The 20,495-nt window shown below is 40.7% G+C and overlaps 1 protein-coding gene across 10 annotated transcripts in view; it reads left to right on the forward strand.

The window, feature by feature from the left end:
* Nucleotides 1-20,495, forward strand: part of plekha7b (pleckstrin homology domain containing, family A member 7b) — a 470,220-nt gene that overhangs the window by 297,799 nt on the left and 151,926 nt on the right. For all 10 annotated transcript variants that reach the window (XM_043705777.1, XM_043705778.1, XM_043705782.1 and 7 more), the window contains one exon: nucleotides 9,671-9,782. In XM_043705777.1, coding sequence (XP_043561712.1) covers nucleotides 9,671-9,782 — 112 coding nt within the window. The remainder of the gene's footprint in view (nucleotides 1-9,670; nucleotides 9,783-20,495) is intronic.

Here is a 20,495-nt window from a genome sequence, read left to right on the forward strand (position 1 = left end):
CTGTGAGGAATCTGAGAGCAGCAGTTAATATTGCAGACCGTCAGTGATTCTTTTTGCATGTTGTTGCGTATAGGGAGAATTTCAGAAGTAAATTCACCGCAGAATTCTTGAGGTTACAGGAGGGTGAAAAATTTCTATGTCCTGCCCTTTCTCACTCTGGCTCAGATGTTTTTTTCCGACTAACACCCCAGTTCTTGATTATCAAAATCAAATGCGTTCACTAATATTGCTTAGTTATGAACTGTTGTTTTACCAGGTATTTTTTGGTACTGTAAAGACCACCATAACAGATTTTCACAGTCCTACTTTGCTTAATTTCAAAAGTAAGTTGGGATAGGAGCCTTGATTTAATTCTGAATGAATTGCCAGAGGACAGTGATCAAGTGCTTGAGACGCACTTTTCTCTGATTCCACAGACTAATAACAATAGTTATCTTTTCATTGGTTGAAGAGCGTGCCACTTGAATTCATGTCTTGTGCAGTGTAGGAATGTTTATTTATAAATTGCCTTGATGGCAATCTTATAGCAGTTTTAATTAACCCTGTTTGAACATGCTGTGACTCACATCCAGGATAGGTGCACCTCGTCCCTGACTCTTCAAGCCCAAAGGATATTAACTTCTTATGTTGCAATGGTAATGATTCACTGATGATAAAACAACAAAAATGAGCATTTCCCCTTTAACTGCCAAATATTCCCACCTGAAAAAACATAATCAAACTGCCATAGAGAAGGCTCCAGTTTATGGTAATTGACTGTTAACTGCCAGCTGTTTAGATTTTAAGCCAGACAGGTTAAGTTCAGTTATTGAGGCATTGTTCTGAGAAGAACTGCAAAGGCTGTCATCTGTTTTGCAGTGAGCTTGAGTATGTTGAGCCTGACTTCATTTGAGGTGAGAACAATGAAAAGAATCTTATTGAAACTTAAGATCCTGAGCAGGGTTGACAGAACAGATATTTGGGGGCTATTTCTATTTTGTCAGAGTTTAGAGCTGAGGACAAAGCTTTAAAAAAAAGTATGTTTAAAACAGAGATTGAATTGATAATGGAACATAATTCCAGATTATCTGTGGATATGTCGAATTATAATGTGTCTTTTAAAAGGCCAGCACCCAAAAATGACTCCAATGTAAATTCTGCGCAATATAATTCCACCTGAAAGGCCTGCAGTGGATTATCCTGAGCTATTAAGGAGACCCTGAAATGTCATGTGATGACTATTGCAAAAGATTCAAAGAGAAGGACTTCAAGGAGAGAGGCATTGCAAACTGAATTGTTACTTCCTGTGAACTATCTCAGATCATGAATATGCTGGGAGAAAAGAGCAATTTGGGCAAAAGGCAAGTTTGTTTCCCCTTTCAAGAATACACAATGGGGGGTGGGAGATTAAAAGCTCATTTCAGCCTTGGACTGTATGTGATACTGGACGAAACAATGTGCTGTCAGTGTCACAAATGAGGAAATCCCTAGTCATCGCTGCACTGCAGATAAAATAAAGCAAGTCTGTGTGTCTTGTCTAAAAGCCAGAAAGTCAGCACAACTTCAGGTGCAAGAAACTGAACATCAGCCTTTTCAGCTGACCTGCAAAGCCTGGCATCTCGATCAACTGCTTGCCTGCTAATATAACTGCTTCAGGTACCATGTCAGTGTAACAGCCATAGCATCCATTGTATTCTCTTTGTGGAATTCTGAAACTGATCTGGTTAATGTTTTGTAACTTTTATCATTTCTGGACTCTGCTTTCATTTCTAATGTATGTGGGTGTTGCGTTACTATTTGTCCTTTCATTCAACAGCTAACAAACCTATTTTTAGTGAGCTCCAAGAAAGCCGTGTTAAGTTGGCTTCTTTTAAGAGACAAACTCATTTGGTCTGAGCAAAAAACATCCATAAGGGAAGGGATTATTTTTAAATTAGCCCTGTTGTGGACAAATTGATGGGTCGTGAGTTCAAAAAAGGGGAACTAGTTCACCCAGGAGCTTAACAATTTGGATTAACCTGCCTGGAATTGTAATTAATTGGGAAACCTGGCCCAGGAATTGTCCCAAGATGAGGGAGGAATGTCTTCTGGGAGGGGAATTCTCAAATGAATTATTTAATATATTTGCAGCTGAGCTCGATGGATTTGAATGTACAAGAGCATTCGGGGTTATGGGCGCAGGCTAGTGTCCATTGCTCCCGATGTGGTCTCTTCTACACTGGGGAGACAGGACGCCAAGTTGCGGAACATTTCAGGGAACATCTCTGGGAGACACTTACTAAACAACCTGACCGCCCGGCGGCCAGACATTTTAATTCCCCCCTCCCACACTGCCAAGGACGTGCAAGTCCTGGACCACCTCCACCACCCAACCCTCACCATCTGATGCCTGGAAGAAGAACGCCTCATCTTCCACCTCGGGACACTTCAAGCATATAGGATCAATGCTTGATCCTATATGCCAGAGGTGGGTTTCACCAGTTTCTTCATTTCCCCTCCCCCAACATTATTCCAGATCCACCCTTCCAACTCTGCACTGCCCTCTTGAACTGTCATGACCCCACCCCCCACCACCAAACCATCATCTCCCATTTACCTCTCGGCCCCGTTGAGCCAAAAGTCTCATTCCTGATGAAGGACTTATGCTCAAAACAGCGATTCTCCAGCTCCTTGGATGCTTCCTGACCAACTGTGCTTTTCCAGCACCACACTATTTGACTCTGATCTCCAGCATCTGTCGTCCTCACTTTCTTGCAGACAAGAAACAAGTTCAAGCATCAAACAGTTCAGACGCAACTTTATGAATAGTAGATCATGCTCAATGAGCTGATTAGCCTATTCTTATTGCTATTTCTTAGGATTTTGTTTTTCTTATATCCTGCTTTTTTTTTCTTTTGAGTTCAATTGTAATACTCTTCAAGCTAAGAATTGAAAAATGAGGATGAATGGAGATTCTTAACTTGTGGCTTGAGTTCTTTGTCAGAACCATTTAAGCTTTCATGCTGAAGTTTGGAGGGAGTTGAGTGCATGACTGAATATATAAAAGATGGTTGGTGGGAAGTTTAGATTACATGAGTAGAATGACTTTTGCCAGTTCTGTTTTAGTTTCTATGTGTGTAGATCTTCCTTCATTGGAAGATTAAATGATCGTATGTGCTTATGCTTGTAGTTCTTACCACGCAAATCTTTTGGTTAATAGCTGGTTGATGTAGCTGTGCTATTGTAACCTCCTATTTATCTTCAAATTTGGCTCATGTGAAGAACTATGTGTAATTTTGACATTAACTGACATACTCATGTAGAAAGATGATTGGCAAAGCAAAAGGAAAATATCACTCCTTTTGAGTTCTAGCGCGAGGGGGCATAGATTTAAATTGAGAGGTGATAGATATAGGACAGATGTCAGAGGTAGTTTCTTTACCCAGAGTGTAGTAGGGCTGTGGAAAGCACTGCCTGCAACAGTAGTAGACTCACCAACTTGAAGGACATTTAAATGGTCATTGGATAAACATCTGGATGAAAATGGAATAGTGTACGACAGATCGGTTTCAGATTGGTTCTGCAGGTTGGCGCCAAGTCGAGGGCTGGAAGGGCCTGTACTGTGCTGTAGTGTTCTATGTTCTATAAGGGCGGCACAGTGACTCAGTGGTTAGCACAAATGCCTCACAGTGCCAGGCACACAAGTTCAATTCGAGCCTGTGTGGAGTTTGCACATTCTTCCTGTGTCTACGTGGGTTTCCTCTGGGTGCTCCCTTTTCCCCCCACAATGCAAAGATATGCAGCTTAAGTGAATTGGCCATGCTAAATTGCCCATAGCATTCAGGGATATGTAGGTTAGGTGCATTACTCGGGTAAATATAGGGTCGCGGAATGGGTCTGGGTGGGTGGGTCAGTGTGAAATTGCTGGACCGAAGAGCCTGTTTCTGTAGGGATTCGAATTCTTAACAACAATCCAGATTTGTTCAATATATCGTATCAGTTGGATTCTAATTCTAATTCTTTGCTGTATTGTGAGGAAAGTTCATTCTTCTCTGTTTGATTTGGGAGTACTTGCTGCAGCTTGTGGGTGTCTGACACAGATGAAGATTTCGTTCATTACAGCTAGCATCCTTTAAATTAGTAAAACATTTACCCAAACAATCAGAAGTTAATAAACTTGACCATATTATTTCAAGTTACCTTTTATTGCAGCTTGGTACTGATGTTATAGTAGTTATTGGAGCTGTTTGCTGTATAGAAAAATCTGCTGTCATGTTCAGTCTGCAATGACACAACTGTATTTTGAAAGGCCTTCTGTCGAATCTCTAGACTCTCATTTCAAGAATCTTTTTCCTGAAATGAAATCTGACTTGAGAACATGGAGAAAAGCCAATAAAAAGTGTACCTCCTTCTGACTTTAAGGTGTAGGGATTTTGAATGCTTCTATTCCTGGTTTATGATTAATCACTAACAATGTTTGATGCGAGTGAGAACTTTGAGTGAAGAAAAGAACAGGACTGCCCTGTCACCAACCAAGTTTTCAGAATGTCATTTTAGATTGTCCAGTGAGTTTTTAATGCCAGCTCTCTTGTTTAATTCTTATCAGCTAAATTCCAGTCAGCCAATACAGCAGCTTAGAATAAAGAGTGAGGGTTAGGGAAGAATAATGAACAATGTTAACATAAGCATGCAGCATGATAAAATGATTGTCCTGTGTGCCACCTCTTCTTGAGAAGTTTCTTTTTGGAAGTCAAAAGGAGAAGGAGGAAGTAAAATAAATGTGGAATTGGATGAATGTAATCTTCTCTTCCACTCTGCTCTGAAGTTCTTGCTTTGGATATCTTAGAATTTCTACAGTATGGAAACGGGCACTTCAGCCCAACAAGTCCACACCACCCCTCAGAGTATACCACCCAAACCCCCTCCCCTACCCTATTACTCTACATTGACCCCTGACTAATGTGCCTAACCTGCACATCCCTGAACAGTATGAGCAATTTAGCTAGTCTGCACATATTTGGATGTGGAAGGAAACCAGAGCACCTGGAGGAAACCCACGCAGATATGGGTAGAATATGCAAACTCCACGCAGACAGTTGCCCGAGGCTGGAATCGAACCCTGGTCCCTGGCACTATGAGGCAGCAGTGCTAACCACTGAGCCACCGTGTTGCATTATCTTCTCTGATAATGACTCAGTCCATTTTGTAGTGCTGCACGACTACACCAACATATACAGCAAGGTGAGAATTTTCCACGTTTGGGCAAATACGTAGAATTACATGAATGGTGACTAATCCAATCAAATCCATATTGCGTTTTATTTGTTCATGGGACGTGCCTACTGCTGGCTAGACTAGCATTTAGATTAGATTCCCGACAGTTATGGAAACGAGCCCTTCGGCCCAACAAGTCCACACTGCCCTCTAAAGAGTAACCTACCCAAACCCATTCCCCACATTTACTCCTAACTAATGCACCCAACACTCTGGGCAATTTAGCATGGCCAATTCACCTGGCCTGCACATCTTTGGATTGTGGGAGGAAACCGGAGCACCTGGAAGAAAACCATGCAAACACGTGGAGAATGCGCAAACTCCACGCAAGCAATCATCTGAGGCTGGAATCGAACCTGGGTCCCTGGCGCTGAGAGGCAGCAGTGCTAGCCACTGTGCCACCCCCATTTATTGACCATCTCTACTTGCTGGCCAGAAGATGATGGTGGGAAGTAAGTGAGGACTGCAGATGCTGGAGATCAGAGCTGAAAAATGTGTTGCTGGAAAAGCGCAGCAGGTCAGGCAGCATCCAGGGAAAAGGAGAATCGACGTTTCGGGCATAAGCCCTTCTTCAGGAATGAGGAAGGTTTGTCCAGCAGGCTAAGATAAAAGGTAGGGAGGAGGGACTTGGGGGAGGGGCGTCGGAAATGTGATAGGTGGAAAGAGGTCAAGGTGAGGGTGATAGGTCAGACTGGGTTGGGGGCGGAGAGGTCAGGAAGAAGATTGCAGGTTAGGAAGGTGGTGCTGAATTTGATGGATTAGACTGAGACAAGGTGGGGGGAGGGGAAATGAGGAAACTGGTGAAATCCGAGTTCATCCCTTGTGGTTGGAGGGTTCCTAGGTGGAAGATGAGGCGCTCTTCATCCAACCGTCGTGTTGTTGTGGTCTGGCGATGGAGGAGTCCAAAGACCTGCATATCCTTGGTGGAGTGGGAGGGGGAGTTGAAGTGTTGAGCCACAGGGTGGTTGGGTTGGTTGGTCCGGGTGTCCCAGAGGTGTTCTCTGAAACGCTCTGAAAAGAAGATGATGGTGAGCTGCTGTAGTACATAGTGTGGAAACACCCATTGTGGTTTTGGGAAGGTAGTTCCATATTTTGACCCAGTGATGATGATGGAATAGCAATATTGTTCCAAGCCAGAATGATGTGTATGTTCAGTTGTTGAGGAGGTAGTGGGGCAAGGGAAGAATTGTAGCCAAGCAAAGCTGATGAAAAGGAAGGGCTTCTCCAAAACGAAGCAACCCCATCCATTCACAGGTTTGTTTTTTGGTAGCAGTCAGACCTCCAGAGGCCATGTTCAGCCATGCCCATCAAAGGGCACAAGTATTCAAAGGGTTCTTACATTGGTCAGAAGTAAGCTGAAGCTGTGTGGCAGCTCCTGCTGCCCTAGAGGCTGTAATCCCAAAGTATGAGGATATGATCCACAGTTTAGGAAGCCTTGCTCTGTTCTCTTCTCCCTTTTTATGTTTGTATAGGTTTCCTTAATGCATCGAATAGTCATTCAGCCACTATTAACTGTGGTAATGAATTCTTGCCACTCACTTCTTTGGAGTAAAGACATTTCCTCTGTATTCCCTGTTCACTTTAACATTAGCTATCTTCTGTTGATGACCTTTGGATTAGCTCATCACCCAAGAGAAAATAATGTTTTCATATGTGCTGTATGAAAATCTTTAGTAATCGTTAAAGGCCCTCTGTCAGGTTACTGCCTAGCCTTTTAAAGTGGGTAATTTTGGGTAGGTCCATTTCACTGAAACGTCTGTAAACCTGCTTAGGAAACCAATAAGACTGACTGTTGAAGTAAGAATTAAAGCCATTAATTATTTCTCCACTGATAAATTTCTAGAATTTTAGTCATTTTCCAATAAGGTTAAATGGCTTGTGTAAAATTTCTCTGCATGCAAAACTGTAAATTTTATCATGTGCTCATGTTCAATTGATTAGACATTGCTTTAAAATTATGCAGGATGTAATTTTATGGAAAAACAACTTCATACAAAATTTGTGGTCACATAAACAATCGATTGGTTAAAATTAATACTCTGGATTTAGCTTTTGCATGCTCTTAATGTTGTTCAATATTCTTCAAAATCATTTCTCATACACTTAAAGCAAAGCTGAATTTTCATATTTCTCTGGTAGTTTCTCATCACTCTGAACTTTTGATGCTCAAAACTGAATGTTCAGTCTGGATTTGGGGAGCTAACACTTGAATTGTTTTCAGGTCCAGAGCCTGCATCAGGTTGGTCAGCAGTTAAGACCCTATAACCAGTTTGTCTGGCACAATGCTTGCTTGCTATGCAGTGAAACAGTGGAGCAGCTGATATCTCCAAATTTCACGGCCGACAGGCATCCTGGGAAGCACTATGATTTTCATACACCTCCCTTTGTAAATTGAATGGATGGAGTGTCGATCAGGACATGTTCCTTGCATTTGTAGGAATAAATGCACCGAGAGGTGAAGAGGCATGATGGGTGTGTCAGCAGAAAGCAACAATCAGTTGATTATAGGTCCAGTGCAGAAAGCGATTTGATGAACTGATGAGGTCAGGCAGAATGAGTGGCAGGTGACCCACATATTGCAAATCTCCATTTTCACATCGCCCACCATGTTCATGAGCTGAGCAGACTGGATGAGCATGCTCAATGTGGTCAGATCGAGTGGTCAGTGATGTGACAGAGATGTTAGTGGCCCTGACAAATAGAACTTGATTAACTGTGGGGGCTTCATTGAGAAATGGAACATCTTATTTGGATGTCATGCTGGAAAGGTTAGGGAGGACAGCCTACTTTGGACCTTCCTCCCTTTTTCCTGAAGGCAGTGTCGTCTGCAGATAGTGGTGAACTCCACCTTTTGCGTCTCTCTCTCTCTGCCTCGCACTTGCTGCGCGTGCGCACGTGCACACACACCCACCCACTCCCCACTCCCACTGCTTCTTCAACATTTTCTTTAATTGTATTCATTTTTTATTGCTGAAAATGTGTTGCTGGAAAAGCGCAGCAGGTCAGGCAGCATCCAAGGAACAGGAGAATCGACGTTTCGGGCATAAGCCCTTCTTAGCTTATGCCCGAAACGTCGATTCTCCTGTTCCTTAGATGCTGCCTGACCTGCTGCGCTTTTCCAGCAACACATTTTCAGCTCTGATCTCCAGCATCTGCAGCCCTCACTTTCTCCTCGTTCATTTTTTATTGGCTTATTTCTCTGGCTTACTTTCAGAAACCATTTTACAGTTTTGTTTTATATGAAAGGCTATTTTAATTCATTGACTCCCCTCTAAGGTCATGTCAGATTTTTACATTATTGTTTTCATCCTCCTCACTCCATCCAGAGGCAGAAGGGAGAGAGTATCTTTCCTGAATGTGTTTTTTACATTAAAAATTGATATGAGAAAATACTGAGATATTAGTTCAAGTTAATCAGGGAAAGACATGCTAGAAGACATCATTTTAAATGGATTTGAAAGAACACCAATATTGACTTTTGAATATTTGGGGTGATAAATATTTGGATGACATAGAACAAAAACATTTTGCATTGTTCAAAAAGCGGCTGGACTCTAAGATAGATATCTTTTGAGAAAGAAAAGTTGATCTTCCTCTTAATATTTTTCTTGTTATATTTCCTGGTAACAGTCCTTTCAGTTTCTCGCTTGTGTGTGAAAATGTTTGACTTCAATCTGACACTTCCTAAAGTTGCACCAGATGACAGGTCAGAATATGTGCAAGTGGAGTATTATAGATAGAAAACTATCGAGGGAAGCATTCCAGGATCTCAACACTTTAACTTCATTAATAATTTAACAGAAGGCTTGTTTAGCTCCAAGATTTTCTTTTGTTTTTCTATAGCTATCTTGTGCAATTGTTGGTTTGTGCAGTGAATTCAAGATTGATTGTGAGCTTTGAAGCAATTCCAGTTTCAATGGCATTGACTTTTCTGGATCTGCAGAATCAAGACTGCAACTTAAAATCTGTCCAAATGAGATAATGGTGCCCCAGAGTTTTGTCATCCTGGAATAAAGTGGACTGGGAAACAGTTTAGATTCCCACACAACAGGAGAATGGGGTGAAGACTATGTGAAATGATGCTTCGGAGCAAACTGTAATTCTGAGGTGGATCATATAAACTGATGCCCAGTTCTGACATTGCTGAAATGTTGAAGCTGTTTGTGTGATTCTTTAATGCAAATTTAATGTCTTATTTCACAGTAGTATCCACTTTGCTTGTTTTATTTTTATCAGCCACGCATAAATTTAATGTTTTATTCTGGTGCAATAGGTTTAATAATGTGAATAGGTGCTAAAATGTTTGCATATATTCCACAAACCTGAATCTGTTCAATGCTATTTGGTTTCTGATGATTTTAGCAGTAGGGGAAATGTCAATATTCTCTTCAACCAAATGGGAGACATGGAAATAATTGTGTTCTTCCTTATAATTTAGACCAAATACTCAAATGTCCAGACAACAAACAGACCAAAGGCCGCAAAGTATGATCAGCGAGACCTCAACAGCAGTAACTGTATCCACGGTAGATCCTGGTCCAGGCTCAAAGGTGAGTTTGAGCTGCTCTTTCCATATATTTTCATTTTGTACACAAAACTAACTGTCCATTGGCTTTTCTGTAATTTTCAGTAACATTACTAATTTTTGTATTAAGTATTTCAATTAACAGCATTACAATATCTACGCAATAATCCTTACTGAAATGTGGATGGCAGCTGGATCTGCTATGATGTACATGCATCTATGTGAACATTTTAGAAATATTTGGGCCAGTGGTTTTATTTTCCTCTCCAAGGGACCAGTTTCAAGTATTTACACAATACCAGTAACCTGTTGCCCTAATTTCTGAAAAAAACTTATCAATCTTCCAGAGAGAGCAGCGTCTGTATGGTGTACATATACAGCCCAAGCACTAACGTGTTATCAAGGCTGTGTTATGGACCAGACCAAATCTCCTGCAAACATATCAGAAATAGCTCAGACTCTAACTTTTAACTTATTCAAAAGCAAGTATAAGGTGCTGTGTTCCAAATGTAATTTATTTGGTAATACTACTCAATTTTAAGCAAAACACACACTTTATTCTGGCCCCAATTAAAATATAAATAAAAGAAAATTGGTCTAACTTTCAATGTTTTGGAAAATTTAACAGAATAGGTTTAATGACTAAACAGCAGCTATTCCAATACAGTAACATTCCTTAAACGCACCCTTAACAAAGACAAATTTAGTAAAATACATTGTCTCGCATGCAATGTTTCTCCAGTCCTGGAGGAAAGAACATCCAGAGAAAATTCCCTGAAAATTTGCAGAGAGAACACCCCAGCTTTTTACTGTAGCAGGGAGAGATGTATGGCAGTTTCAAAATTCTAAGAACTACTGAAAGCTAAACTAAAACTTTGCTTCTGTGGGAACCTGGCTCCACCCATTCATGCTGCTTTGTTCCAACTAAAAAAAAAATGCAAGCCTTCTCCAGCTGTTTATTGGCTTCAAAGAGACAGCTCACCCACCTACAGCTCAAAACCTCACTTTTGGGGGAGGAAAAAGGACAAAACACACCTCTTTAAATCTGTATTATCATCACAGCTGAGAGAAGTGTTGTAATAACCAATAGAAATCTGACCTTATGGACTCCGTATAGATGTCCTACGGTTGGTTGACACCAATTGTTCAGTTAAATAATGGCTGTAAAGGGACTGATGTTATGTTTTACTGATGTCGGTGTATCTGAGAGTGGAGACAAACCATTCTACTCTAGCTTTTGGAGGGAGCAGATATATTTACACCAGCTTCCTAAAGTCCATGTTATATTATGTCACACAATCAGTCTGTCAGTTTGTCTTTGAGATGCTCATGATATCATCACTAAGAGGATATTAATTTGATTTAATCTTGATTCAGATCAGTTGAAACATGACATGATACTTTTTTTAAAAAAAGCTTCTCTGTGGCATAATACCTAAATGTTAGCCCTGACACTCTTGTACCAGAGGAATATAATGTTTGCAAATAAAGTTAATGGGTAGAAATTTCAGTTGGATTCTTCAGTGCTGTGATATCCATGCCCAGTTGTTATTCTCCATCATATGAATAGGAAGGGTTTGGAGGGATATGGGCCAGATGCTGACGGGTGGGACTAGATTAGGTTGGGTTATCTGGTCGGCATGGACAGGTTGGACCGAAGGGTCTGTTTCCATGCAGTACATCTCTCTGACTATGACTCTGTCTTTTTTAAAGAAACATTTGCATCATAAGACAATCCCTTTGTTCAAAATGCCTAAATCTTTCATTTGAAAACGTGTCCACTCAAACTACCAGTGGTGAAGTGTCAAATGCCAATTTACTGAAGCAAGACTCATTTCTAAGATGCAAAGTATCTGGTCTACAAATTTAGTGCAAGAATCCCAAAACCTCATGACATTCTGGACACCTTTTGGGCAGTTTCTTTTGCCTGTGGTTATCATTTGGATTATTAGTGAAGAAATGTTCTGATGATGCATATGTACCTTGTAGTGTTTGTATAATTGATGCTAATGCAGTCTTGGGTAAGGCAAATGCAGAGCATGACAACCCTTTTCACCTACTGGTGTCAGCAGCATGATGACAAGGATTCATATTCAATTGTACAAATGCTGGGTCAGTCTCAGCCAGATACCTTCCTTTACACCACCCATGTAGTCTGTACTAATTCAGGTGACCGGTTAAAGAGGTTCCGTGATGTAACATCAGCTTGTTCAGCATCCTCACGTCATAGTTCCCAACTCGGTGAGCAAAGTATCTCTGCTGAAGACTTGCTCAACAGGAAGGTCATGACGGTGCGGCAAGGTGACTACTCATAGTTTTTAGATTCTTTGAATGGTCAGAATCTTTACTACTGCAATACCATGACCCCAGGAAAGAGGCAGTTCGCCACCTGTCATCTGCACAAGCCAACTTTTCCAATGTAGAATGTGTGATGTTACTTCTGGCATTTGGCATCCTACAGTTTATCTCACACTTATCTAGCAAAACATTGCTGTTGAAAAAGATCATAAACCATAAAAACTGAAATTCACCAGATGGATACTGAGTGCACCATCACGTTTGTAGCAATAGTTTGTCAAGATTCAAGAAAATGATAATATGAGATACAAGTCAGGTATCTGAATTATTATGCCAAGTGCATTACAATGTTGAAGATATTCTTAAGATTGATCTATTACACTTTGGCAAACATTTACTTTGATTCACGCCATCGGCAGCTACCCCAAAATCAGTAACTACAAGAGTTCAAAAGATCATCCTCCACGATTGGCCTGATATTAAAGATGTACCCAAGAAGGTTTGTTTATTTGGCCATGCATTGGTAAATTGTGTTTGTCTCTGCAAGTCATTTTTCAAGGCCAATTAAATCCCCAAGTTTTTGTCAAGATATCAATACTATATTACACCAGCATCATTTTGTTAGACCCAGGTGGATTACTGTATACATTTTATAGGAAGGATGTGATTTAGTGAAAGTGCAGAATTAGTTTACAAGAATGGTTCCACGGATGAGAAACGTTATTCACTGAAGATGTTGGGACTGGTTTCCTTGGAGAGGCGAAAGGTATAGAGACATTTTTATCAATAATTTCAAAATTGTGAGGGGATTGGGCAGTGTCGATGGAGAGAAACTGTTTCCTCTGCTAAAAAGGATTGAAAACGAGAGGATATTGGTGAGGGATGTACAATATTAGGATATTCTGTGAGTCATGAACGCATGCGAGGCTAAAAAAGCAAGGTTTTTGCATTGCATTGCTGGGTTTCCATATAATGTTAATAGTAAGGGTGCATGACTTGTACTTAGAAGTGTGAATTACTTTGTCCAGCAACTAATTGTCAAACCATTCCAAGATTGAACATTTTTCTTCAAAGTTGATGGAATTTGCAAAAAGTGTATAATCAAAACATAAATACAGAATGACTGAATTAGCACACTCGACCAAGGATGCTAATTAGATGTACAAATGCTTTAATGCCAGCAAAGGTTATTCTAAAATATACAGCCAGTGTAATCATACACCGTATTACTGATCATGGTCCTAAACTGCAAAAGAACACAAGGCAGCTTGGAGCAATTTAGGGCACGCTAATGGTGAGCTGAGAATTATAAAGAACACTGCATTGTGTGATGATATTGGATGACTACAAACAGCAAGATGATCACTTTGTCAAACCAGTGCAACAGAAAATAATGCCTACTTCTCCAGATGGTTATGATAGTGCCAGATCAGGACAATTCTTGAATCATACAACACATTGTATTGAAGTTTGAAATGTTTGTTCTGTAAACTGTTTTGCTGGATTGTTGAACCAAGCTTATGTACAATGATTTCTAGGTTTTTCTGGCTAGGCCAGCACTTATTGCTCATCTTCAATTACACAAAGGGCAGTTGAGATTACCCTCATTACTGCGGGGCTAGAGTCACAGTAAGCCAGGCCAGACCAGATAAAAATAGCCTTCCTGAAAAGGCACTGGCGAACCAAATGGGATTTTGTGCTTTACACATGCTTGTATGTTTACTGCTGAGCTGCTTTTAATTTTATTCCAAACTCTCCATTGAATTCATGTTTTGCTATTCACCATTAGGGTATTTGAACCAGTGTCCCAGAAGGATAAGCTTAAGGCTCTGGATTACACATCTAGTGGCATTATGACTCCGTAATGAAGTTTTTATCATGAAATAAAGAGGAGTATTTATAACATGTCACAGTCAGTACAGCAGTATGCCTTTAAGAGACATGCTCAGATCATGTGAGTGAAGGGCATGTGGGTCTCATACTCCATCTTGCCTCTGATTGCTTGAAGCATGCCTCACTACTGGAAGCATGCTCTTCTGTTGTAACATAACATAATAGGTTATCATAAGCCCAGATCTGTCTGTGCCCAAGGAAATTAAAGTTTGTACATAATGGTTATAATTAATGTGTGTTGGAATCTTCAGTCCAATATTCACACCCACTTCGTTAAGGTATGGGAGATAATTTAAACATGGTCGAGTCAGGTAATACACACCATTGGAGGTTAATTCATGCCTAATCCTAGTAATTAAGCCTGACCAACTGCATTGCAATGCAGTTCTTGATATCTAAGAACAGTGCATCTTCTGGAGGTAGTACAGAATGGTGTATGCTCAATAGTCTACCACTAATCACATGGCAGGCTGATGACAAAGGAAGATTAGTGGCAGTGAACTGTTTCAAGCAACACTTATCCAATACCACACACACGGAGAGGAAACGAACACTTAAAAAGTAAAAGCAGAGGTCAAATCACAAAAATACTACACCAACTTGAATATTAAAATTTTTAGTGATAAGTTGTTGGTGTTTTGACGTGCACAGGAGGAATGAGGGAAGGGAAAATGAATTTTTTTAAATGTTAATTTGACCACTTTTATTATGCTTTCTAAAAAGTGCTATAGTCACCAATATGGGAAAGGGGATATGTGGTTTTTAGAAGGGGTGCTTTCTTATCTATTACCTCTGAATAATTTACTTAATTGGTTGTGACAGCCCATCAAATCCAAAACTACTCAGAACATTTGGCAGGGCCAATATGAAATAAATGAACAGGACTGAGCTCCTCTTGAGATATTAAAAACCATTCAAGTGCTGCAGTTTGCAATGTCACTTACCATTTGTCTCATTGAAATCAGTTGGCTTGCTTTCAATCAGTGAGTGTGGGTTTCCACTTCCTGACTGACCCATAAGAACCTTTCACCAAAAAGATCCTCTGACGAATGCAACTGTGTAATATTATTACAAGTGCAAGGTTTTATGTGGTTATATTTCGGGATTGTCTTTAATTCAGGCTAAGATAGAGTGAAGCGGACCATGCAACCTGCTCTGAATTCTGGTGGCTTGCATATCATTTCTGAAGAATTATTATTTTCAACTGTTAACTCTTGTTTCACTCGATATAGAGGCTGCCAGACCTACTGACTATCTTCCAGCACTTTACAGATGTTGGAAATGTGAAATAAAAACAACTTTTTGCTTTTATTTATGTCTTTAATATAGTTGAGAACTTGGAGATTGTTTGGAAGAATGGAAGGTTAAGAATGAAACTAAGTTTTTCAATCCAGGGTTCAGTGCCTTTTGAGGAATGCAGTTACTGTTGAAGTTCCATAGACCCACTGGTACAACAATATGTTCTTATGATTGATCATTTAGTGACCAAACCAGTGGCCGAGCAACTCTTTGCTTTTTGATGAGATTGGCTGCACATCGTGGAAAGTAAGCATCGTTGCTTTGGGGTTAGTGTTTCTAAAAGACTGCTTTCCTTTGTGATTAGGTTATGGTAAACTATAACACGTTGCTCTGCAATAGCTGAACGAGGTCAACCTGCATCCACCTATCACTTTCTGACCTACCTACTCCCTCCAGCCCACCCCCACCTGCCTCTTTACCTCTAAGCCCCCTTTCCCCCTCCACATTCCTGATGAAGACCTTATGCCTGAAATGTTGACTCTTCTGCTCCTCTGATGGGTATAACCTACTGTGCATTCTAGCGCCACACTTTTCAACTCTGACTCACCACTACCTGCAGTCCTCGCTTCCTCCAAGATCCACAGTCGTCCCAAGCAGCTGGATTTATCATCCTTTCTGGCTTGGGACTGAATGGTTTAGCCTGCCTCAGACAGGCAGCATTAATTTAATTCCAGGTAATTGTTGAAACAAATTTCCTGATGCAATCCTGGTTAGACCAATAGTGCTTCTTGGCTGATAAGACACATCTATCACACTCCTGCACCCACCTTGCAATCAGAATTCATGGGGACACTTGGAACGTTTTAATGCTTGACTATTAAACCACTGCTAAAGTCTGTGAGCCTCAGAATTACTTGGTTTGTGTCTTATTATGTCCTCTCTGTCAGGCAATTGATTTGGCGATTAATAGACAGTTGTCTATGTGCATAAATTTGCCATATGCCTGACTGATAAAGGAGTTAAATAAAGAATGTTTGTATAACTCGCATGTTTCCTGATGGTGTACTGACTTGATGAGGAGAAAGTGAGGTCTGCAGATGCTGGAGATCAGAGCTGAAAATGTGTTGCTGGAAAAGCACAGCAGGTCAGGCAGCATCCAGGGAACAGGAGAATCGATGTTTCGGGCATAAGCCCTTCTTCAGGAAGGGCTTATTCCTGAAACATCGATTCTCCTGTTCCCTGGATGCTGCCTGACCTGCTGTGCTTCTTCAGGAAGGGCTTATTCAGGATTCATTCCTGAAGAAGGGCTTATGCCCGAAACGTCGATTCTCCTGTTCCCTGGATGCTGCCTGACCTGCTGCGCTTTTCCAGCAACACATTTTCAGCTACTGACTTGATGAGATGACTGTATCGAATGATGTTTTGCAAGAAATTATCATTGAGAAGTCTTTGGAAGTGATTATTTGTTTTAACTTTATAACAAAGAGAACAACTTGTGCTAAAAACCTTTATTAAAAAAAAATGAAAATGCTGCATCTATATTGTCACTTCTCCATTGCAGAATGCTTGAGGCAATGTCATTTTCTGGATCTTGGATCCTTTTGAAGTGGAAGTAACTGTACATGTAAGATTTACCTGAAGCACCAAACTGAAATGAAATGAAATACTTCAAAGTAGCTCTATAATGTACTTTACTTATCTAATACCCTATAGTCCATGTTTTTTCTTCTCAAAAGTACAGTACTAAAAAAATGATAATGGTTGGGTCTGCTTGAAAATTGCAAATCAATTGTTTCTCAAAATAGATTTACAGAACTTGTACTGTTTGGTCCTCAGAATCTGTCAAGAGAGGGAAATATCTGTTTTATAGAATTATCCAGGCTTCTCAGAGCTTGTTACTCATGTGTGTTCCCTTTAGGTGAAATGTTGGGTCACTAGTTCCTTCTCGGGAATTTAAAATGTGAACATTAAGAGTGGAAACTTGTTAGCCCATGCTGATGTGGGGGCAGAATATTGAGAAGATCACGAGATGGCCATGGAGGAACTTCTCAAAGTCAAGTTGTTTTTTAAAAATCCCTTTTTCCAACCAAGTGTTGAATGGTGAGTTTAAATTCTTATTAGGGTGTGGTGAGAGGTCTTGCATTGCTGTCTTAGCATCCATTAATATCATGTCCTTAATGACCAGTTTTCCATTTTTCCACCCAATGGACAATGATCATCCAATTAAGTGCCTTCCTGCTTTCTTTCCATAACCATTTATCTGTTCTTGGCCCTAAGAACTATACTTCACTCCTCCTCGAAAATATTTGATGTTTTGACCTCAACCTCTTCCTGGCAGAGAATTCCACATCCCCCAGTACTCTCCAAGTGATGACATTTCTCCTTGTCTCAGTCCAAAATGCAGTATTCCTTATTCTGAGATTGTGATCCCTGGTTCTGGACTCTCCGGTCATTGGGAAAATACTTCCTGCATTTACCCTGTCTAGTCCTGTTATAGGTTTCTTTTGAGATTCTCTTCTAAAAGTAGAAACCGGATGGCAACAATTCTTGTCATGAAAATTAGAGTGGTTACCTGGAACTTAACTTGCTGTTCCAGACCTTCATCTTGGACACGAGACATCAATATCTTAGAGAATGCTGCAAAGGCAGTGTCTGCACATACACCCTGTCCATGGTCCTTGGCATCTGACATGTGCCAAGTTCATTAGACCCTCATGCCATTTGTTATATGGATCTGAACTTCCATGCTCCCGCACCTTTTCATTGCAATGCAAATGCCGGAGTGTTTTGCACACACAAATTGGACCTGGATGCACCCCGGGGAACATCATTCACTCTCTCAACACTTGCTCGCTTTGTGTCCGCTTTGAAACTCTAAGCAACTCTGCATTTCTTTACCTTTCAGTGCTTTGCCCCCTCAGACACATCTTAAAAGTTCACAGTACTTATGTCTTTCCGTACTGCTAAATGCAGATAAAGGATAGGCAGCTTCTCATGGTTAGAGACAAAAAAACGTTCAGATGCTGGAATCCAAGAAGGGTTACACCCGAAAAGTTAACTTCTTCACCTCCTGATACTGCCTGGCTTGCTGTGTTCTTCCAGCCTCCAGCTTCTCATGGTTGTCAGCAGTGAACAAGAGAGGAAACTGTCTCCACAGGTGCGCAGGTTGACTGACTGACTTTACTCTCCCATATCCGTATCTCTGCTGTATCATGGATCAGCTGCACGGTTGGTTGGTCCGGGTGTCCCAGAGGTGTTCTCTGAAACGTTCCGCAAGTAGGCGGCCTGTCTCCCCAATATAGAGGAGGCCACATTGGATGCAGCGGATGCAATAGATGATGTGTGTGGAGGTGCAGGTGAATTTGTGGTGGATATGGAAGTATCCCTTGAGGTCTTGGAGGGAAGTAAGGGGGGAGCTGTGGGCGCAAGTTTTGCATTTCTTGCGGTTGCAGGGGAAGGTGCCGGGAGTGGAGGTTGGGTTGGGAGTTCATCCCTTGTGGTTGGAGGGTTCCTAGATTTCTCCAGTTTCCTCATTTCCCGTCCCCCCACCTTGTCTCAGTCAAATCTCTTCCAGCAACACATTTTCAGCTCTGATCTCCAGCATCTGCAGTCCTCACTTTCTCCTTAATGTTTTCGTGGACTCGTTCCACTTATCCTTGGGGTTCCTTTATTTTTCAGAAAAAGGATCTACCTTTGCTTTAAAAGTGATTACTGAAGTCACGTCAACTACTTCCCTGGGCAAGTACTACCATAGATTAACAACCCCCTGGGTGAAAAGTTCCCTCTCAGTTCAGTTCTAAACCTGCTTCCTCTAATCTTGAGGCCATGCCCTTTTGTTCTCGTCTCATTCACCAGTGGAAACATCTTATCTATTTATATTTTATCGATTCCCTTCATAATTTTACATGTTTCTATAAGATCCCCCTCCTCCTTCTGAATTCCAGTGTATATAATCCCAATCTACTCAGCCTCTCTTCATAAGCCAACTCCCTCAACTCCGGAATCAGCCCAGTGAACCTCCTCTGCATCCAACTCCAGTGTCACTACATACATTCTTAAGTAAGGAGATCAAATCTGCACACAGTTCTCCAGATGTGGCCTCACCAGCACCTTGTACAGCTATAACCATAACTCTCTGCTTTTAAACTCAACCCCTTTAGCAATGAAGGGCAAAATTCCATTTGCCTTCCTAATTACTTGTACCTTGTAGACAACAGACCAAGGCAGATGCCACAGCTACTGAAAAGTAGACTTTGCTGAATTATGTGGTCATCCAGGTGTGTGTTCATACTGGATGATGTCCTCCCTACTATGAAAATTGTCATTATTGTAAAGATACTGAATTTAAGCATTTTCAGGTTCTGAGATTTATCGACTTGGCAAAGAGTCAAGAGGTCAGTTTGTAATTTTAGTGAGAAAATGTTATATGAGCAAAACGCAAAATATATCCACATTTATTAGAATCTATTAAAATTTTTGCAACTGCCACATTCAGTGTAGGAGGTTTTGAGGTTGCTTCTGGACCTGTTTATATCCTGTTGATCGCAGAAGTCAGGAAATATTTGTCTGATGTCACCCTCTAAGTTTTGCAGACATTGATGTTTTGCTGCTGATATAGTGTTTGTGAGAGTATTCTGGCTGCTTTATGGATTATTGGGTTACATTGACAGGAGGTGTAATGTGCAGTCAATGGTATAATACAGATTAACTTTATATAAACAGACGACATCATGGAGCATGAGCATGGATGCTATCAGTGATTAGGAAGTGTAACAATGTTTTCTGATTTCATTTTTCTGTCCTATTGAAATTCATGACTTGCATGTGGCTAAATTTAACTTGCAGTGTCAAAACTAGATCATTGTACAGTCAGACCCTGCAACACTATTTGCAACAACAGTTCCTGAAAGCTGAGCAGGAGCAGAAAAAGAAAGGGTGTTTTTCTTTGTTTTTGGGCCAGCAGTAACCAATTATTAGTATCTTTTGTTGAGATCTGTTAACTTGGCACAAATCGCAAATTGAATATAGGATCTTCATTTTCCTTTCTTCGTTGAATATCACATTAAGTTATAAGGTTACCCATAAATCAAAGGTGAAATTATTCAAACTATCCACTAATATTTGCAGTAACATCCTTTTGTGGTGACTTGAGTTTTTTATATCTGTAAAAACTTAGGACAGATGGTAGATTTAAAAAAAAAGAGAAATTGTAATTCTGCCAAAATTAGGAGGATATGTTTTGGAAGTGAAGCAGCCATTCAACCCTACCATCTCCCTCCATGCTTAGGAGTGTCTCCTATGGTATGTA

Source organism: Chiloscyllium plagiosum, chromosome 16, assembly GCF_004010195.1.
Source record: "Chiloscyllium plagiosum isolate BGI_BamShark_2017 chromosome 16, ASM401019v2, whole genome shotgun sequence".
NCBI classification, from domain to species: domain Eukaryota; kingdom Metazoa; phylum Chordata; class Chondrichthyes; order Orectolobiformes; family Hemiscylliidae; genus Chiloscyllium; species Chiloscyllium plagiosum.